Source organism: Canis lupus, chromosome 10, assembly GCF_048164855.1.
Source record: "Canis lupus baileyi chromosome 10, mCanLup2.hap1, whole genome shotgun sequence".
Classification (NCBI taxonomy): Eukaryota; Metazoa; Chordata; class Mammalia; order Carnivora; family Canidae; genus Canis; species Canis lupus.
Window position 1 is genome coordinate 16,922,802 of NC_132847.1, and position 21,677 is coordinate 16,944,478.

The 21,677-nt window shown below is 43.1% G+C and overlaps 1 protein-coding gene across 8 annotated transcripts in view; it reads left to right on the forward strand.

Annotated features, from left to right (window-relative positions):
• Positions 1–21,677, forward strand: part of GRAMD2B (GRAM domain containing 2B) — a 110,895-nt gene that overhangs the window by 71,385 nt on the left and 17,833 nt on the right. For 4 of the 8 annotated variants that reach the window (XM_072840817.1, XM_072840820.1, XM_072840815.1 and 1 more), the window contains exons 2-6: positions 11,568–11,687; positions 12,540–12,582; positions 14,773–14,884; positions 17,237–17,303; positions 18,398–18,501. In XM_072840817.1, coding sequence (XP_072696918.1) covers positions 11,582–11,687; positions 12,540–12,582; positions 14,773–14,884; positions 17,237–17,303; positions 18,398–18,501 — 432 coding nt within the window. In that variant the 5' untranslated portion in view covers positions 11,568–11,581. The remainder of the gene's footprint in view (positions 1–11,567; positions 11,688–12,539; positions 12,583–14,772; positions 14,885–17,236; positions 17,304–18,397; positions 18,502–21,677) is intronic. The other 4 variants (XM_072840814.1, XM_072840819.1, XM_072840821.1 and 1 more) reach the window with 1 other exon arrangement.

Consider the following 21,677-nt stretch of genomic DNA (forward strand, 5'->3'; position numbering starts at 1 on the left):
CTTGTGTCAAACCCCGAAAAACCGACACCAGGAGAATGGGGAGACCAGGGAGGCAGTCTTGCGGAAAGTTTCACAATTCTCCCATGTTGGGAGGTATGGAAAGTCTAGAAGGCATCAAGAGCTTCACTCATTTTGGCAGAAAAACTTCCTCAAGTGTTGGGAAGTCACAATGAGAATCCTGACAATTAAATGCCTTTTTGGAATTGAGTTGTCTTAGGCCTTGAAAGAAAAGAGTGATTTGGGCAAACAAATTAGGAGAAGGTGGAAAGGTGAGAATGACTCACATGACTGGTCATGGGACAGATACATGTCCATTTTATTTTTATTTATTTATTCATGAGAGACACAGAGAGAAAGAGGCAGAGACACAGGCAGAGGGAGAAGCAGGCTCCCTGCGGGAAGCCTGATGGGGGACTCGATCCCAGGACCCCGGGATCCCGACCTGAGCCAAAGGCAGAAGCTCAACCACTGAGCCACCCAGGTGTCCCATAGTTGTCTATTTTAATGCAAACAGAGGGGAGCTCTTTGGATGGTTTAAAGAGGTGTGTTCGGGCCAGTTGGAGGCCTGTGGTAAGCCATTCCTTGGTGCCTGGTATTGCAATGGAACGCAAGCTGTCACTCTTAGCTTTGGCCATGTGCTTGGGACTCAGCAGAAAGAGTTTCCAGCTGGCAAAACCTCTCCTATGCAGTGAGATACTCTCTTTGCTGTTGTTCTTCTGGGTTCTTTTGGTTTTTTAGAGCTTCCTCACGATAGGTTAGATATCCCTTGCTAACAATAGACATCTGTTAGATCTAAAACTAGATTCACAAAATCCCTCCCACCCAACTCCATTTCCTTTTGTGTTCCCTGCAGTTGTTGGTGGCAGTCCTAGCTCCTCCATCCCCCAGATAACCTTGGGTTATCTTGGATGTTGCTCTGTGTTGCTTGTTCTCTGCTCCCTTCTGGTGTTATATCTGGATTGTTCTCCCAGGCAGTCTCTCCTGCTTCTTGCCTTCGCACTCAGCCCCCACCCCCACTCCATGCTCTGCCACTGATGAAGTTTAATCCTAAATCTGTAGCTCTTCAGGCCCTCACAGTGGAAGTGTGGGAAAAGGTGGGCCCTTAATACCCTACCTTTTGACTCCTTCTGCTTAAAAATATTTGCTTTATCCCTGTTGCCAACCAAATGAAGTCTAAAAGCAGCTGACTCTTATTAGGAATCAAACATTCCAACAACAGAACTGCCACTTGTTACTGCTGCCTGTACTCCAAAGATCAAACTGCTAGATTTCCTGGTGCATGTATGACTTTTCCTTGTCTGCATGTTTTTGCTGCTGCCTTTCCTCATATTTCCTTCCAGTACTTCTACAAGTCTTAGTTATGCTGACCCCACTCAAATATCAATCCTTCCCCGATAATGGTTGCACAAATACGTCTCCTTGGGTAGAGAGGTGGCAGAGATGACTACAGTGTGGTAATGGGCGGGTTTGATTTTCTCCATCCAAAGGAACTGATTTATGTAATTATTTTTATTTATGTATTGATTTACCACACAAATAGAAATACAATGTACACTCCTGGTTTCTGGCCCTGAAATGTATTTCTGACAGTGAAGAGAGAATAGAAATACTGCTCCCCCCATACCTGCACACAGGGTCATACTTATTTTCTCCACAGATCTCCTCTGATTCTCCTCTTCCCATTAGATTTCTGAATTCCCAAGGTGCTGTGTGTATGATAGACATCTGTTATAAGCTGTGTCATGCTTTAGGTGCTAAACCAAAAATCCCAGTAGGAGCTGTCCTTGGATATGGCAGCATCTGGCAGGATGGTTGTTATACAGCGTAGGAACTCGAACATTTGAAAGCAGGATATCCACCTATTTTTATGATATATGCTATATTATACATCTTTTTTTAAAAAAAGGTTTTATTTATTCATGTGAGACAGACAGACAGAGAGAGAGAAAGGCAGAGACACAGGCAGAGGGAGAAGCAGGCTCCATGCAGGGAGCCTGACGTAGGACTCAATCCCGGGTCTCCAGGGTCACTCCCTGGGCTGAAGGCAGCGCTAAACCACTGAGCCACCCGGGCTGCCCTTACATCTTCTTTATAAGGATATTATTATTTTTAAAAATATTCTATTTATTCATGAGAGACACACAGAGAGAGAGAGAGAGAGAGAGGCAGAGACACAGGCAGAGGGAGAAGCAGGTTCCATGCAGAGCCTGACGTGGGACTCGATCCCGGGACTCCAGGATCAGGCCCTGGGCTGAAGGCGGCGCTAAACCGCTGAGCCACCCGGGCTGCCCATATAAGGATATTATTATATTTTCAAGTGTTCAAAGAATAATACAGTGCGTTAAAATTTATAATGAACTCAGCCCTGTCCCATTCTCCGTCTGCCTCCCCAATAGCTTCTTCTAACTGTACCTGATTTTAGTGGCAGTGGTTACTTCATTATCTGTAGAAATGTTTGTATCCTGCTCTTTCTTGCTTATTAATGTTAAACCTTATCTTTTCACTTCCTGTTTTGATGGAACATAGGAGTCCACTCGAACTGCCTCCCTGCCTCCCTCTGCCTACTCCTGATGTTAAGTAGGCATTTTCCTCTTTCTAAGTCCTACTTTCTCTTTTATCTCTTTAAAGAATACATCAACCTACATTTGGTGAAGAGCCAGGGCACAGGTTTTCTCGTGAGAGCTTGGGGCTGTGGTTGGAGGGAGGTGAACGAGGGGGTCAAGAGCTGAGGAGGGGTGAAAAGGGCAGATCACCAAGTGCCTTGTAAGCCGTTGAGGACTTGGGACTCGGAGAATTGAGGAGGCAAGGCAGTTTCCCTCGCCCTAATGCTGTGAGCCGTTTCATGGGTGCCATCCTCTTTCTCAAAGATGCTCATTAGGAGGCTTGGGCGTTTTGTTTCTCTTGTTTGCTTATCTTAAGTTTTCTTCTCTGAATTCAGTTTCCTAAGGAGTTTACTTTCCTCTTGGTTTATCTCGGTCTTTTCATTCAGAATTCAGGCTTTCTTCAGAGCACCTGGGTGGCTCAGTTGGTTAAGCTTCTGCCTTCAGTTCGGGTCATGATCCCAGGGTCCTGGGATCAAGCCCCACGTCAGGCTCCCTCCTCAGTGGGGAGCCTACCTCTGCCTTTTCCTCTGTCCCTCTCCTTTGTTCCTGTGCGCTCTCTTGATCTGCTCCCTTTCTCTCTCAAATAAAAATCTTAAAAGACTTCAGGCTTTCTTCAAGGGTCTGGCAAATCCTCTCGCATTTGCAAAGATCAAAAATTTAACACTAGTCCTCATTAAAATTATTACTTTTACTCTTTGTGCCAGGTATTCCTCTAGGCACTTAGGAAAAAACTTTTTTTTTTTTTTTAGTTTAACCCTTTATTATTAAGAATGTGTAAACACTGCTTTGTCTTGTGAGTATGGGTTACAAAATGTCTAGTGAAGGCAATTTGGCCGTGACTATAAATGTTTTAAATTGTGTGTATTTTGACACAAGTGTTCCATTTCCGGGGAAGGTACCTGTGGATAAACTGACACATAATAAACATTCAGGGACATTTGCTGCAGCTTTATTTGTATTGGTAATAAGACTGAAATCCACCTAAGTGTGGGTCAATAAGGAACTGGTTACATTATAATTCATCCATTTCAGTGGAACTCTAGGCAGTCACTAAAAAGAATGAGGAAGCTCTGTGTGTACTGATAGGGAAAGAACACCAAGATATATAGTAAGTAAAAAGAAAAAAAAAAAAAGCTGTATGACATCATGCTGTCATTTGTGCTTAGAAAGTACATATGCTCATGTACACAGAATCTTGCTCGAAAGACAGGAACTAGGAACAGCGTAATAGGTGACTGACTCTTTGGAGACAAACAAGGATAGAAGGGAGATTTGGGGGGTTTTTTTATTTGTAATTTTTTAATTGAAGTATAGTTGTTGCACAATGTTATGTGAATTGCAGGTGTATCGGCTAATGTCTACTGGTCTAGACATTATGCTGTGATCACCACAGGTGTAGTTACCATACAGTATGACAATACCAGGGACTCTATTCCCTATGCTGTACCTTTCATCCCCCCTGACTAATTCACTCCATAAGTGGAAGCCTGTATCTCCCACCCCTTTAACCCCTACTTTGCCCATCCTCCTATCCCTACCCCTCTGGCAGCTCTCAGTTCTCTGTATTTATGGGTCTCTCTGCTTTTTGTTTGTATTTATTCATTTGTTTTGTTTTTTAGATTCCAAATATAGGTGAAATCATAAGATAATTTGTCTTTCTCTGACTTATTTCACTTAACACAATACCCTGTTTTCATTCTGTGTATATACTGCATCTTCTTTATTCATTCATTTATCAATAGATGCTTGGGTTGCTTCCATAGCTTGGCTGTTGTAAATAATGCTGCAGTAAACATAGGGATGCATATATCTTTTCAGATAGGTATTTTTGGTTTCTTTGGGTAAATACCCAGAAGTGGAATTACTGGGCTGTGTGGTATCTCTCTTTTTAATTTTTTGAGGAACCTCCATACTGTGTTCCACAGTGGGTGTCCCAAATTACATTCCCACCAAAAGTGCATGAAGGTTCCCTTTTCTCCACATCCTCACCAACACTTGCATTTTTCTTATCTTTTTGAGTCTAGCCATTCTGACAGGCTTGACATGGTAGCTCATTGTGGTTTTGATTTGCATTTGCCTGATGACTGCTGATGATTAGGCACATCTTTTCACATATCTTTTGGCCATATGTGTATCTTCTTTGGAAAAATGTCTCATCAGGTCCTCTGCCCATTTTTCAGTCAGATTGTTTTTTGGTGTTATGTGAGTTCTTTATATAGTTTGGTTATTAACCCCCCTTATTGGGTATATAGTTTGCAAATAGTTTCTTGCATTCACTAGATTGCCTTTCTGTTCTGTTGATGGTTTCCTACCTTGTGGAAAGGCTTTTTATTCTGGTGTAGTCCTAATAGTTTATTTTTGCTTTTGTTTCCTCTGCCTAAGGAGACATATCTAGAAGAATGTTGCTAAGATCAATGTCAAAGAGATTACTCACTATGTTTTCTTCTATGAGTCTTATGGTTTCGGGTCTTACATTTAAGTCTTTAATCCATTTTGAGTTTATTTTTGTATATAATGTAAGAAAGTGGTCCAGTTTTTCCAGTACCACTTATTGAAGAGACTGTCTTTCCCCCATTGAACATCCTTGCTTCCTTTGTCATAGATTAATTGAGGATATAAGTGTACGTTTATTTCTTGGCACTCCATTCTGTTCCATTGATCTATGTATCTGTTTTTGTGCCAGTTCCATACTGTCTTGATGACTACAGCTTTGTAGTATTTCTTGAAATCTGGGATCCTGATGCCTCCAGCTTTGTTCTTCTTTGTCAAGGTTGCTTTGGGTATTTGAGGTCTTTTGTGGTTCCATAGAAATTTTAGGATTATTTGTCCTAGTTCTGTGATAAATGCTGTTGGCATTTTGATAGGGATTGCACTGATTGTGTAGATTACTTTGGGTAGTGTGGACATTGTAACAGTACTCTTTCAGTCTTTGAGCACAGGCTGTCTTTCCATTTGTGTCATCTTTGACTTCTTTCAACAAAGCTTTACAGATTTTAGAGTTCCATTTGTAACTTTTGAATTGTGTACTTCTGCTTCTAGTATTTACTCAGAAGTGAATATATAGATAGATAAATAAAATTTAAAGTTTCTAGACAAAGATCTACTATATCAGAATTGTAGATGAAAGACTTTTTCCTGACTTCTAAAAATCTAGCTTGGGAGATTTTTCATTTACTTTGCAGTTGGAGAGGCTGACAGGTCTTAGAGAGGCCTGGTCCCCTGCACCAACTCCTGCACCTTTGCACCCTTTTCTGTGCCCTTCTTTTGGTTACCATAATGTCTCAATTTGTCTTGTGGTTGCTGCCCAGCCACCCCCCAGAGCCCTCCTCTGTCCTTGTGGCCCATAGCTTTGTTCCCACACATTGCCATCTGTGCCTACCAGCCAGCCTTGAAGCCACTAAGCAAGCAGCATATCAAAAACAAGGGTTTGGTGGGACGCCTGGGTGACTCAGTTAGTTAAGCATCTGACCCATGATTTCTGCTCAGGTGTGGGCCCTGTGCTCAATGGGGAGTCTGCTCAAGATTCTCTCTCTCTCTCTCTTCCTCTGCCCCCCCCCCCCACTCTCTCAAATAAATGATCTTTTAAAAAAAATAAATAACAGGGGTTTGGTGCCCCAGGTCTTGGCTTGTCCGGGTGTACCCTAGTTTCCAGTACAGGCTTTTTTTTTTTTTTTTTAATTTATTTATTTATGATAGTCACAGAGAGAGAGAGAGAGAGAGAGAGAGAGGCAGAGACACAGGCAGAGGGAGAAGCAGGCTCCATGCACCGGGAGCCCGACGTGGGATTCGATCCCGGGTCTCCAGGATCACGCCCTGGGCCAAAGGCAGGCGCTAAACCGCTGCACCACCCAGGGATCCCCTCCAGTACAGGCTTTAAAAAAAATAAATAACAGGGGTTTGGTGCCCCAGGTCTTGGCTTGCCCGGGTGTACCCTAGTTTCCAGTACAGTACACTGTACTGTGACAGACCTGGTGGTAATCACAACAGTCTCATTTGTAGGATTTTATCTCTTGGAGATACTCTGGTGAAACATAACCTGTCTTCTAGTCACTTCCAAATCTCATTGGTTAAGACTGTGGTTTCAGTATATGGTGATCAGGGACTTTTTTAAGTGGCAGTGGATTTAAAACTACCCTTACCCATACTACCATAAGGGAGTTGATGACATTTTTTATGCTTTAGCTTACACCGATTTAACTTGAAGGTAGAGTTGAACACAAGGATTCATCACTGTGATTAGAAAAGGAGCACAACTACCTCGACTGAACCATAGGAGGCACTTGTTTTCATTTACCTGAGACGCCACTTAATCACTCACCTGAGGTGCAACTTAGTAGTCATTCTGCCCAGTAGCTACTTACCTTGACTTGCTTGGGATGATGGCTGAGTACAGCTCATTCTCAGCACAAGGGACAAAGGACCTGGGAGATGAAAGTGACAGGAGAAAAGATAGCTGAGTTTACCTTAAACTCAGAGAGACTCTTTCCAGGAAGAATATAAGAATTCTAATTCTGAAAAATTGTGAAATCTGAATCCTCTCATCCTCACTTTAATAAGGTCTGGGAATTGACTCACACTGCACTGTCGATAAGGATTGTCCAACCCGTTTTTTATTTATAGATTGTGTAACAATGTGGGGCAGTGTCTTACTGAAACCAGTACTTCCTATTCTGTAATAAAAATGCATTCCCCAAACAGTAACATCAGGCTTGGTTGGTAGAAGCATGACTGCCTCATTGTTCTGGAATTCCTACTGAGAAGCTTTCAGGGCCGATGAGTGATACTTATACTGGGTTAGAGATGGGAGAAGAAATAACCTGCCAAGGCCGAGTGAAGGTTAATCCTGTACTTCCAGCATCTGTTTCTTCTAAGTATTCCTAAAATTGTCATTCATTCATCTGTGTCCCCTGCCCAGCTCAGCATCCTGCTCTGCCAGCAGGTCCCTTCCAATAAACATTTGAAAGAGGAGGGTTAGAACAAGCTGCCACTAGAACCACATCTAGCGATCCTTGAGAAGTTAAGCACATTTTGCAAATACTGAATACCAATGTTGATTTTTGGGCGGAAAAGAGCCTTTGCCATCACTGCAGTTAAGAGTGTCAGACAAAGGGATCCCTGGGTGGCGCAGCGGTTTGGCGCCTGCCTTTGGCCCAGGGTGCGATCCTGGAGACCCGGGATCGAATCCCACGTTGGGCTCCCGGTGCATGGAGCCTGCTTCTCCCTCTGCCTGTGTCTCTGCCTCTCTCTCTCTCTCTCTGTGACTATCATAAATAAATAAAAATTAAAAAAAAAATTAAAAAAAAAAAAGAGTGTCAGACAAAGACAGGCTCAAGTGGTGTTGTGGAAAGTAAACACTGACCTCACCAGTAGGGCAGGAGAGCTCACTGAGGATGACATGGACCTTTATGCAGAACCCATGCCTGTATAAGATCCCACACTGGTTCTTGAACAGATGAAAGGATATCAGAGATGGAAAAAAATACAGCCAGGTCCTAGCCAATGGTCTGGACAACAAACTCCATGAAGACCTAGAGAGACTGAAGAAGATTTGGTCCCACATAGGGCTGCACCACTTCTGGGGACTTCGTGTCTGAGATCAGCTCACCAGGACCACAGGCTGTTGTGGCCACACCGTGGGAATGCCAAGGACAAAGAAATCTTTAGGCCTTGTCTATTAGAAAAGAGAGAGAGAAAGAGAAGGAGGAAGAAAAAGGAAGCTTGTTCTTTTGGTTTTGTTTTATTTTGTAAAATTTTCTTGCAGTCAATGTCCCTGAAAGGCCCTTTCATCATCATCTTCTTCTTCCTTCTTCCTCCTCCTTTTTCCTCCTCCTCCTCCTCCTCCTTCTTCTTCTTTCTTCTTTTTTTTCTTCTTCCTCTTCTTTTTTTTTTTTTTTTTTTTTTTTAAGATTTTATTTATTCATGAGAGACACAGGCAGAGGGAGAAGCAGGCTCCATGCAGGGAGCCTGATCTCTGGTCTCCAGGATCAGGCCCTGGGCTGAAGGCGGCGCTAAACCGCTGGGCCACTGGGGCTGCCCTATTTTCTTCTTTTTTAAAGAAGAAAAAAAAGGAAAATACTGTGCTTCTTTATTTTCATGATTTAAACAAGACCTGTTATTTCATCTCCCCTTGTCAGTGAGTTCAGCTTTATTGACAGTAACATTATAGTTTCTGAGGGGCCTTGAGGAACCCTTCCATCGTCCTCCCACACTCTGCCAGTCTGCTGTTTGGATTCTACATAGTTCATCCTGCTGCCACAAGACCTCAGGGATGAGGGGTGCTTGTGGGAGTTCTCTCTCCTCTGTTAGGAATTGACTTGCTTAATTTTCCAAATCATCTTTTTATTTTATTTTTTTTTTTTAAACATTTTTTTTTTTTTATTTTTTTAATTTATTTATGATAGGCACACAGTGAGAGAGAGAGAGGCAGAGACACAGGCAGAGGGAGAAGCAGGCTCCATGCACCGGGAGCCCGATGTGGGATTCGATCCCAGGTCTCCAGGATCGCGCCCTGGGTCAAAGGCAGGCGCCAAACCGCTGCGCCACCCAGGGATCCCCCAAATCATCTTTTTAAAAAAGATTGTATTTATTTATTTATTTGTTTGTTTGTTTATTTATTTATTTAAGCACACGCACAAGCAGAGGGAGAGGGAGAAGCAGACTCCCCGCTGAGCAGGGAGCCCAACATAGGGCTGGATCCCAGGACCCTGAGATGACCTGAGATGAAGGCAGATGCTTAACCGACTGAGCCACCCAGGCGCCCCCATAGCATTGTTAAGTCAACAAAACTAAAATTGAATCAGCCCATACATGAATTTCACTTCCTGTTGAGACACTGCCAGATGAATCCCCCATCCATCAACACATATAAATGGCCTCTATGAGCCACATGCTGAGCTGAGTGCTGTGGAAGAATACAGAAGTTCCCTGCTTTTAAGGAATGTTGTCTGGTAGTTGGGTACTTCAGACATTTGCCCAGAGCTGGGGGTACCGTAGCTCGGCAAGGCCATGCAGCAGTAGGGCTACCTCCAGAGGGGCACCTTTATATGAGTGCATCTTGGTGGGAGAGCTCTTTCTCAGGACACAGAGGTGTTGTACAGGATAGCAGTGGCTCCAATTCCTGCATAAAATTCAGTAAATACATAAATAAATGCTGAGTGGATTTTTGAGGGTCCACACACACTCTCCTTACTTAGAGAGGGCCTCTCAAGTGGATCAAGTCTCATGCTTTTGAAGAACAGGAATAATGTATGTGTCTTGGGGAGCACAGATAGGCAGAGAGATGCTCTAAAGCCCCTTAACTATTCTAAAATTATCCACGTCCATAAATTCCACTCGATGCCAAAATTAAATAAAATTTTCTATTTCAAACCAAAGCAGTGTTTTCCTATTAGTATTTCAAAGCCTTCCATGTGCCTTTTGTCACATAATGCAGTTCAATTACAGACTGAGCTCTTTTCATGTATGTAAGTGCTTCTGAGCACTTTGAGAATTGAAGAAGTGGGAGGTTGGGGAATATTTACGCACTTAGGGAAAAAAGAAATGCTGACTGCAGTGTAAGAACATCCACTGTCTATAGGGTCTGTTAATTGGATACTTTGTCAGATTATTTGGTCTTGATTTCGACACTACTGCAGTATTACTGGTATGGGCTAAAATTTTCCTATACTGTGAGAAGTGGTAAGCAAGAAACCACAAAGCTTCACCTAACCAATGATATTTCCTGCCTGTGTGGTCATTTGCAGGTAAAGACATCCAGTGGGTGGTAAATTAGGATTAAAATTAGCCAAACTGTCATAGCAATGCTATCTTCATATGTTTTCCTTTATGTTCCACCACCATGGAGTTTTCACATGTTCAGAAATATCTTGTGAATTCTGTGCTTTGCAGCCTGACACAGGTCTAACCCGTGTAAACACCATGGGTTCTCCTTCTGTGTTCCTTTCTCTCCTCTTTCCCATACTGGAATCAGTGTCCCCAGTCCCTAAGATTGAGGGAACTTGGCACCTGTGTTCACCACACTGGTTACCGCCATCCCTCACTGGTCCAGTGTGCAAACGCTCCTGACTTGCTTTCTCCTCTAGTCCTTCTTTCCCCAAAGTCAGCCCTCATTTTCTAAAAGCCTGTTCATCATGATTATATCCCAGCACATACCTAGACCCTGTGGTCAGTATAAAAATCAATAAGATCCTCACCCCACCCTGGAGCTCTCACACTGGAGAGCTGGTAAGAGATGGAGAGACAAGTGGTTGGGGGTAGGGGTGGGTGGAAGGCAGAGGAAAGAGAGCACATGAGGACGGGTGGGTACCCAGAAGCCTCCTAGAGGGACAGACATGAGCTTGAATCCCAACTCAGATGCTGGTTCTGTGAACCTGGGCAAGATGAATGATATCTGAGAGCCTCAGATTCCAGACTTGTTAAGAGGAGGGTAATAATTCCTACCCAGCCTGGGTGGCTGCGAGAAGCAGATTAGAAACTTTAAACTGCTTAGAGAAGTGCTTGGTTAAAATATCAACAACTCAAAGTGGGACCTATATAACTCCAACAGTGGGTGGTAAATGACACAAGAGAAATGCAAACAAAGGGGTGGGGGCTCCCGGCAGGAAGGCTCACACCTGGCAGAAGGCCACGCGTGAGCGTGTGTGCTGAGCACGTGTGCAGGGGCCCTCCCAGCATCCAGGTGATGTGTCGCCAAGCGTGCAGCTAGCAGGGCAGAGCCGAGCAGTCCCCGCAAAGCCTGCCGTTTACCTGCTGCAGCAGGCATGACCTGGAGCTCATGCCCTTGAGGGGCCAGCCGAGAGGCTGCAGAATGGAGATCTGGAAAGGGCACAGTTGTCCAAGTTGACTTCAGCCTGCTATGGGGATTGAACATCATTCCGTTCTCCAGAAAGCAAGGGGTTTTCCTCATTTTTCCTTCCACCTCCTTCCCCGGATGACTAAGGCCAAGCGTTCTCCTCTCCTCTCCAGCTCCGAGGCTGAGAATGGTGTGGAGGACAAAAAGAAGATCTGCAAGTCGCCAACAGCCCAGTCCCCTAGCCCATCCAATGAGGCCGAGTCCTCAGACCAGAAGAGACTCCTTTCCTTGCGGTGAGTCCTGGCCTTGACACTTTATTCTTTTGGGCCTTTGGGAAGGACAGGTTGCTGGGAGGAGCTCATGTTTCTAGTTTTGGGGTGGCTGTCAAGAGTATGAATCTACTGGAGGCAAATAAGCCCCTGAGAAAGAAGTAGGGTGTTTGATATCCAGGCACCGATGCTTGCCTGCCTTTCTCATCTCTTCCTGGCAGCATTTCCTTCTTTCCTGCCCTAGCCCTACTGCAGAACATCTGCCCCCTTCTTCAGGGGCTGATCTTGCTCCCTGATAAAGCCAGGACAGCCTACTGTCTGGCATAGATTTATGAAGCACCTGGAGAGGCTGGCCGGGGTGCTGGTGAGGCCCGCCCAGGCTGGAGTACCTGCCCCGCCTCTGTGTGTGCACACCTGCTGTCTCACTTTCCTGGCAGCCAAGAAAAAGCAGAAGGGAACCCTGCCTGGGATCCCTGGGTGGGATGCACATGTCTCGTGGAGGAGGGGAGCTGCCTGCTTCCTGGGGACTGGTGCCGGGAGCCAGCATCAGTTTGGTCACGAGCCTGGGAGGGGACAGGTAGTTTCGAGATGATGAGCCACGGTCCCTGGCACACTCAGAGACCCCAGTTACATACTTTCTTTCATTGGAAGGAAGATGTAGGAACTTCAGGTTGCTTTTTTACCCCTGAAAAGAGAATGGTTATACCAGCAGTCAGTTACAGGGAAGTGTGGCCAGGGGTCTGTACCGATCGGTGGCAGTGACTACCCTCTTCCCTGTTACTGAAACTGTCAGAACTGTACCTTCTGGGTCTTCTGGCCCCTGCTAATGGGTAATTAAGTAACTCCTGCCTTTCCCCTTCCTTCCTGGCTACCCAGCCCATTCCTTCTCTCCAAATCCTTACTTCATTCAAGACCAAGCGTAAGTCTTCTCTCTCCCCCAGATTTTTCTTTTCTGTTGCTTCCAGGTCTCTTGTCATCGGTTCTGCATGGCTTTCTTGACACATCTCACTTTTAATCCTTCTTTTTATAGCTGTTTCCTGTCCAAGCATCTTGTCTCACTCACCAAATGAGTCTCTGGGCAGAGACGCAAAGCATGTTGTTTCTTGAATCTTTCACCATTATTGACTGGCTCCCGCGGGTGCTTTAAAAAATGGGTTTGACTCCGCCTCCCCCAGACTTCAGATGAGAATCGTACAGTCATCATGAGAGCATGCTTGTTAAACGGTGTGGGCGTGCCATCTGTGTAGTTGCAAGGAGCCCAGCGCTTGCTTTAATGCTCTGCTCTCGCTGTCTGGAAATTCCTAATTTTTGAATAAGAGGCCATTTTCATTTTGCTCTGGGCTTTCCGCCCTGCTCATAATCACCTGTAAGAAAAGAGAGTAACACAGTTCAGAAGACACGAAGACAGCAGTACTAGGTAAATAAGCAACCCTTCCAGCACTCTGCAGACAAGTCCATTCTGTTGGCACCTCTTGAATTCATCAATGGTACTGCTGCCCTACTTGTCGCATTGGCTTATAGTCCTTCAAAAGCTCATTGCATTGGCAGTTGCTTTAACATTTACTAATATAATCAGTTGAGGTGATTAATTCAGATTAGTGGCTAGTATAAATAGTAGGTAATTTGACATTTGTAAAAATAATTTTATTTTCGAGTACAAATGACTACTCGTAATTTCAAAGAAAAAAAGTAATCCCTAGAATTCAAAGGGAATTTATATCTGTGAATAGGTTCAGTGGGCAGCAGCTAAATGCAAATCTTCACCTGTGGCTAGAGCATCGTTGACTCAAACTACTGGGGCTGGCAGGGGCCCGGAACATAAGATAGCCCATCTTTTCACAGCTGAGAACCAGAGTCTAAAGTCTAACTTGAGTCATTTCTGTCTCTCTGTCATAGCCTCATACCACCTGAATTACTCAAGATCTTTGAATCTGCTTTGACCAAATAGTAGTCTTAACTATGCCTCCTCATAAGGAATCATTATTGTGGAATCATGGATTTCATGTGCAATTTTCCCCAATAATCAAAAAAGCTACATAATTGTACCCAGGGGCACCTGGCTGGCTCAGTCAGTAGAGTGTGTGACTCTTGACCTTAAGGTTGTGAGTTTGAACCCCATGTTGGGTATAGAGATTACTTAAAAATAAAATCTTAAAAAAAAAAAAAAGCTACGTAATTGTATCCTAAAACTTGTTCAGATATAGACCTCTAAAATTCATACGTGCATTCCCCTTTGAAATGATTCTGTTTGCCTGTAGGGATGAAGACATGTGCACATTCACACATCTACTCAAACAGAGAGCCAGGACTAGAATCCCCTGAGACACAAATGCTGGAGCTCTGACCTCTGCTCTTACTAAAATAAAGGAAGACTTGACTTTCAAACATGTTCCTCATTTTTATGCCAATTTCACTTCTCTTTTCTGTCTCTTTTCCTCATACCCAACTCCTGCTCATGCTCTGAAGCCCAGTGTGTTAAACCCACATTGTGCTATTGCTCTCTTCTTCTCTTCCCTCCTGTTGGGTGTAGTGTCTCTGTACCTCCTAATGCCTATCACATGTACTATTTGGTGCTAAGTCTTGTACTGCCTTTTGAAAAAAGATGTCTGATGAATTCACAGGCTTCTTGAGGACAAAGACTGTCGTGTGTGCCTCACAACCTTTAATACAATGCCCTACTCTATCAACACATGTTCAGTATTAATAGAATTCTGAAACAAAAATATTCTTTGATTGAACTGTGGCTATAGTTTTGTTTCATAATTTGCCTATACTATTCCTCTTTTACTGCTTCAAATACTTTAGAGATGGAAATGACCTTCATAATTCAGTTGATATTTTTCCCTTCTACAAACAAGTTCACATTTTTGCAGTTTGAGATTGCAGCCTGGTGAAACCATCCCAGTCTACACACCATATTGTGTCAATGCTCCTAGAGTCTTATGAGTGATCACTGATGTCGAGAAAAGAAAAACGAGTGTCAGGTTTTCTTGTATACCTGTATACCTGTTTTCAGTATTTCTTGTAATACTCCAGACTTATTACAATACAATTAATGAGTAGCATAACAATTTCATCTTACAAGACTCCCTGGATTCTCTTTCCTCAGGTCAAAATCCAGTTTTGAAGGTGCCTCTTTAGGAAGCGATAAGAATGACTGTAAAACAGAGAGCAAAAATGAATCTAAGATGGACAGGAAAAAGTATTCGTCTTCCAGCCAGGTAACTTGGGAAGGCGGTGCATGTCATGTCAGATGGTGGTGGGAGCACTAACGGCAAGGGAAGGAAAGAACCCAAGTGTGCATCTTCCTGCTGGTCGGGACTCATGTAGACAGAGATTGTAGAGAATCTGGGAGAAAAGGATGTAGTTCTTTCTGTTGATTCTTAATCAATATCGCACTTCACCACTGACCTTTCTATGTATCTTGGCCAGTGATGAGTTCCGTGCTGTGACCCCTAACCTTGACAAGCGCCCTAAGAGCAAGGACCCACACAGTCGTGTGCTGGTCTAATAATCAGCCAAGACCAGGAGAGCTGTGATAGCCTTGCATTAACATTAAAGAGCCTGATATGGCCCCTGCAATGAATAGAAGGCTACCCAACTGCACCCAGAGGAGGGAAACTGTGAACAGGGTCATGATTCTCATCCAGGAGTAGTTTAGTTCTGCCCAAAAACACACCCAGATGGGTGTCAAAGCCCAGTTCTGTGTCTTAGAGTGTGGCATACTTACTGGGGTCAATGGTTTAAGGTTGTTACGGACACTTCACCCCTAAATATTTGAATACATGTTTCCTAAGAACTAGAACAACAACAAAAAATCCCCTACTGGTATACACAAGAAATGTAACTAAACAGTAAACATATAAAAATATTACTAATATAAAATCCATTTCAGATCTCTTTAATTGTCTCAGTAGCCTTTGTAAATGTGTTTTGCTCCCTTTCTCTCTCGAATCCAATCCAGAAGCACATACTGCATTTATCTGTCACTTTTTATATAGATCATTCCCACCACCTTTTTTTTTTTTTTGTCTTTTATTACATTCACATTTTTGATGACTCCATGTTTCAAGTTTTTTGTTCTTTTGGATTTTTTTTTTCTTTTTGGCCCATGTTATTTTTAAATCAAGTCATGTAACTGATGTTCACTGTAGCCATTAAAAAAATCAATCAATCTCAGGAAAGCCCCCATGGAATACCAAGCTTTAATCCAAGTAACTTTCTGGATGCAAAATGTGCTTTTAGGAGGCAGTGTGAAATGACCTACTTTACATGAGGTGTTTATAAAATAGCTGACTTGCAGGGACCATCTATCATCTGCATGACCTTGCTAAAGCTCTTCCTTAAAGCAATACTGAGACCAGTGCTGCCATTGAGATGACTCCTAGTTTGGATAATAAAACATGAAGGGGCTGCTTGTACTCTCTCTCTGTTCTGCTCATAAGAGTTTTTTTTTTTTTTTTTAATATCAAAAGCATCCTGTCAGGCAGAGGTCCTGTGAAGGGAGGACCAGTTCTACCTCTTAGCTCTGTGGCGCCAGTTAAGTGATTCAGTTTCCCTGAGGCACCCCGTCCAGACCCATGGAATGGGGACATGAGTTCCCCAGGTAATTTGGGGGATGATATTTGTGAAGGCTCATTACCAAATGTAAATTGCTGGCTGTACATTGTTGTTTTCACAGCTGTGGAAACACATGCTTTCTCCCACCCTAGAGAGTCCTCTCCCCCTGACACTGGCTAAGGAAATACCCTTGCAACAGAAGTAGTGAGAGTGACAATAACAGGTGATGGTGGGTCTTTCAGATGGATTGTCCCATTTAGGCCTTACAGCAGCCCTCTGGGACAGATAGTGTGTTTGCCTGCTGGCACAGAAGAGCAATCTGAGGCTCAGCGAGGCTAACTCACTTGGCCAAAATCACACACCAAAGGAGAGATTTAGCCAAGACTTGAATTCAGGTTTATCTGATCTTTTAGCCACTGCCCTCCTCTAACAGTCCTTGTATCTTTAGTGGCCTGGGATTTTCTGCCCTCCCTGGTGAGATCCCTTGGAGTTTCATGTCATTTTTCATTTGGAACATCCTTGTTGAGCCACCTGGGCAGAACGATGACCACCAGCTGCAGCATGGTCAGATGTCTGTCCGTCTGTCCAACCAGCAAGTCACTAATCTTGTTGGAAAATGAAAGCTTGGTGTCCTGCCTACTTTGAATGGTTGTGTCGAAGATTATAAGATCAAAGAGAAGGAATTCCTAAAGACACTATTAACAAGGGAGGGGATATTTGTTATGTAATTTATTTATTTTAAAGATTTATTTATTAGAGAGAGAGCATGAGCAGGGGGAGGAGCAAAGGGAAAGAGAGAATCTACAAGCAGACTTCACACTGAGCAGGGAGCCCGATGTGAGGCTCGAGCTCAGGACCCTGAGATCACGACCTGAGCTAAAATCAAGAGTCGGGTGCTTAACCGACTGAGCCACCGAGGTGCCCCTTGTTATGTAATCTAAATTGAAGTTAAAATTTGCAATGTTTCACCAAGAAATGCAAGTTGTGACACCTGTGTTGTGTTCTTGTTGTAGTATAAGGCAAATATGCACTTCCACAAGTTGTTTCTTGACGTCCCAACTGAAGAACCACTGAGGCAAAGTAAGTTCTAACCTGTTTGACTTACTTGAAAAGAAGGTTTTCAAGGCTAATTGGTTTGGGGGTAGAAAGTGGGCTCCTATCTGGGGACTGCATCACCAGTGGGAACAGGTTTTGAAAGTCATGATGTAGCAGGGATGCCAGCTTCATTCAGCTTTCACCAAGCACCTTGAAAGGTAAGAGAGTAGAATGGGAATCTGAATCCCTCCAAATGATAGGGAACCCTCCACGATGGTTCCAGAATGATTTCCTCACCTTCTGTATTGACTGTGTATGGGTTGTCCTGAGATTTAAGATAATGAGACTATAAGAGAGGCCATTGGAAGAAGACTGAAAAGAAGCACAGATCCTCATGCATGGATAGGTGTCGATCCCTACACTATGCAGGGTGTGACAATCACACCCAAATGCCCTGCCCAATATACCAGCGAAGACCTACTCTGCTCCTCTTAGGTTCATTAGGACCAGCGTTCCATTCTGGCCTCTCTGTATACAAATGTTAATTAAGCAGAATGCTGGATTCCTGCCATGATGGCCAAACATGTGGATCACATGCTCTTCCCACACTGAGACTATCAATTTCGAAAGGAGTCATTAGTGACAGTCCCAAGAGTGCCATCATTAGCACAAAGTGACACACCTTCCTAAATAGAGATGTTGAAACTCCATTCTTGAACTCCCATTTGTAGTGATAGACTTGCCATTTTATACTGAAGCATATAAGACTTTGAATTAAAAAACAAACTCTCATCCCCATAGCTTTACTCACTAAAGATGACTGATAAAGACATAAAAGATCTTTTGAGTATATTATCTCTGCCAGTCCTGAGGAACAAACATATAATTTTTGTTTCATATGGAAATTTTTAAAAATATTTAATTTATTTATTTGAGAGAGAGAGAGCATGAGCAGGGGGACGGGCAGAGGGAGAAGGAGAAGCAAACTCCCCACTGCACAGAGAGCCCCACTTAGGACTCAATCCCAGGACCCCAGGATCATGACCTGAGCTGAAGGTGGACACTTAACTGACCAAACCCCCCAGATGCCCCTTATATGGAAATTTTAAGTGCTCTTAAACCTGTATTTATTTTCCCAGGTTTTACCTGTGCTCTACAGAAAGAGATACTATACCAGGGGAAGCTCTTTGTATCAGAAAACTGGATTTGTTTTCATTCCAAGGTCTTTGGAAAAGATACTAAGGTTAGTATAATTTTTTAAAAGCAACCTATTCACTTTATTCTATATTGTGAATATCAATAGTTTTAAGCATAGCAATGTTTATAAATATTCACTGTTATTATACCTTTATATCTTTATTTCCTTTGTCATAGTTCTAATTACTACAGGTCCTAAATGCCTCTCAATGACATTAACTTCCCTTTTTCCCTAAAGACCACTCTCAGTTTATTTCCTTATATACGTAGATCTCTCCCACAACCCTATGCTAAACCCTTTCTATCTACCCAGATGTCACCAGAGAACTTTCAAAGCCTCCCATTCAGGGAGTGTGCCATAGTTTGTTTCAAAGAAATATATTAGGGATTCCTGGGTGGTTCAGCGGTTTGGCGCCTGCCTTTGGCCCAGGGCATGATCCTGGAGTCCCGGGATCGAGTCCCACGTCGGGCTCCTGGCATGGAGCCTGCTTCTCCCTCTGCCTGTGTCTCTGCCTCTCTCTCTCTATCTATCTCTCTCTCTCTATGTCTATCATGAATAAATAAATAAGACCTTAAAAAAAAAAGAAATATATTAAACCCAAGACCATTTTCTGAATAAATATCGATGTTGACACTGTGTTCCTATCAGTTACCTCAGAGACACATAGAAACAAATAAGTCAGTTATTAGAACTCACTTTGTACCATCGCCAGCACCAAATGAGCAGGAATTGTAAAATTTAAGGCCTGAGTCACACATCCACATTCCCCAGTGGACAACAGTTGACAACTTTTCATTCTCATGAAACAGATTCGAGGGACCACAGGCCCAAGACACCTGTGCTATTAAAGAGGACTGCCTGAAGGAATTGGCAGTTTTCCCAAGCCGCTGCCTTCTAAAGAAAGGACCTTGGGACTGTGTCATAAGAAGGAAAAAGATAATTCCATCCCACTGACATTCTTACCTTTTGACCTGCAAATGTCACACCACAGTTCACTCAGGCCACTAGAATAAGGAGTCCGAGAAACTCCTTCTTAGGTTTGCGTGACCTTCTGACTCATGATTATGAATAAGCAGCTTCTATATTCATGAAGTCACTGGCTGAAAAGCTTTTGTTTTGAGTGGTAGATAGGTTTTATTTAAATATTCTCCCTAAAGCCCCTGGCAATCTCTTAGATAATGACTGTGTAACAAAGACAATGGAAATTCTTGATGTTGTTGGTGTCAGGTCAGCAGGCTAGCACACTGTTCTGTAGGTCAGACATGTTATTTTAATGTTGTTCTGTAATTTAGGTAGAGTTGTGGTTAGACAAACATATTTTGATAAACAGTATTACCTGAATCAGTACAACGAAAAGCAACATTAAGCAGTATTCCACCATATTTCTAGATTTATCAATTAAAAGGACTTGTTCAGAGTGGGGAAGGGATTGGGTAGCAGGGATCTCCAATTCAGTGTGATAAGATAATTCTCAAGAATTTAGACAGAGCCAATGCCTCTGACCAAAGCAGCAGGGTTGGAGATATTAGTGAACAAAGAATGAGCCTTTGTTAATGGATGGAGGAAGTCTTAAACTCAGTAAGTGCAGTTTGAAGCCAGTATGATCCTAGCGATGGTTTTAAAGTCTAACATCTACCTAAGAGAGACCTGACCGCACAAAAAAAGGAAAAAGGAGTGGTATAACACACTGGTTTTTCAAAGACGCAACATGGCGGAGTTGCTTTTGCATGTGCTATAGCTAATCTTAGAGACAAGAGATTCAAAACTATCAGGGGGTGGGAACATAAGAACCACGGTAGTGACTTACACACTTCTTCCCTTCTGAGGATGGTGCCAAGGAGATTGGAGCTTCAGATCTGTGCCAGAATTGCTGTACTGCCAACAGAACTGGATCCAACAACATCCAGTATGAACTAAAGGCAATCAAACAATTCACTCTAGGAAGGGAAATTTTCTAAACACTGTACCCTCAAAAAATATGAAGCGCAGCCTTAATGTAATCAAGACCTTTTGGTCAACAGCATTTTCAGATGCTAGTCAAATTAAATCTGTGCATGAGATTCCATTTAGTCTCAAACTGAAAAATGATTTATGCTATTTTCACATGTGATCTGTTTGCCATTTTATACTTAGGAAGTAGTTGATTGAAAATTCCTTAAGAGTGTTCTATGCCTTAGATTATGAAAAAAAAATAACAAATTTATAGCACCTAGTCTCTGTGTTTGTGTTGCTGCTCTGAAACAAAATTAGATTCATTTTTATATCTTCATCCATCTTTGTAGACCTTAATTTTCTTTCCCAAAGTTATCCCAGCTTGTAACTTCTGAGTTATCTCCTACACTTCAGGATTTGTGCAGTAGAGTTCATTGGCAAAATAGGTTTTAGGAAATGTCTCATTAAGATTAGCCCCAGGGGCTCAGTGAGCGTCTGCCTTTGGCCCAGGGCGTGATCCTGGGGTCCTGGGATCCAGTCCTGCATTGGGCTCCCTGCAGGGAGCCTGCTTCTCCCTCTGCCTATGTCTCTTGTCTCTCTCGCTGTGTCTCTCATGGATAAATAAAATCTTTTTTAAAAAAAAAAGATTAGCTCCTTGTTCAGGATGCGTGGGTGGCTCAGCAATTGAGCATCTGCCTTTGGCTCAGGGCCTGATCCTGGGGTCCAGGATCGAATCCCGCATCAGGCTTCTTGCAGAGAGCCTGCTTCTCCCTCTGCCTGTGTCTCTGCCTCTCTCTGTCTCTCATGACATTTATTATTTATTTAATTACTAAATTAAAAATCTTAAAAAAAAAAAAAAGATTAGCCCCTCGTTCTTACATAGTCTTCCATTCTGGAACTTTGAGGGGCAGTAGAACATACCCATCTCATAAACCTATATATGGGAATGCAAGTATTCAGAATTAAAAGCTCATCTTTCTTTCCCCAAGCTGGCAGTACTAACCTAAGCCCCTCCTCTTCCCCACTAACCTTGTTGCTCTCTTTTAGAATATGTGAAGCATTTTTACAAAATAGATGTTCAAGTGAGTGTGTGTACCTGTGGAGGGAGTCAGGTTGCTTTACCACGGATGTGTGTGACTGTTTTCCAGGATCAAAGTGATACCATCCATTTCTCTTTGAAACCAAGGAGGGTTAGAGGGATATAACATAAAAGTATTGGAACATCTATTCTTCGTGGTATCTGGTACATGCTTTTAGTACATTGTATGAAAAAGAATCCATATTTTGGA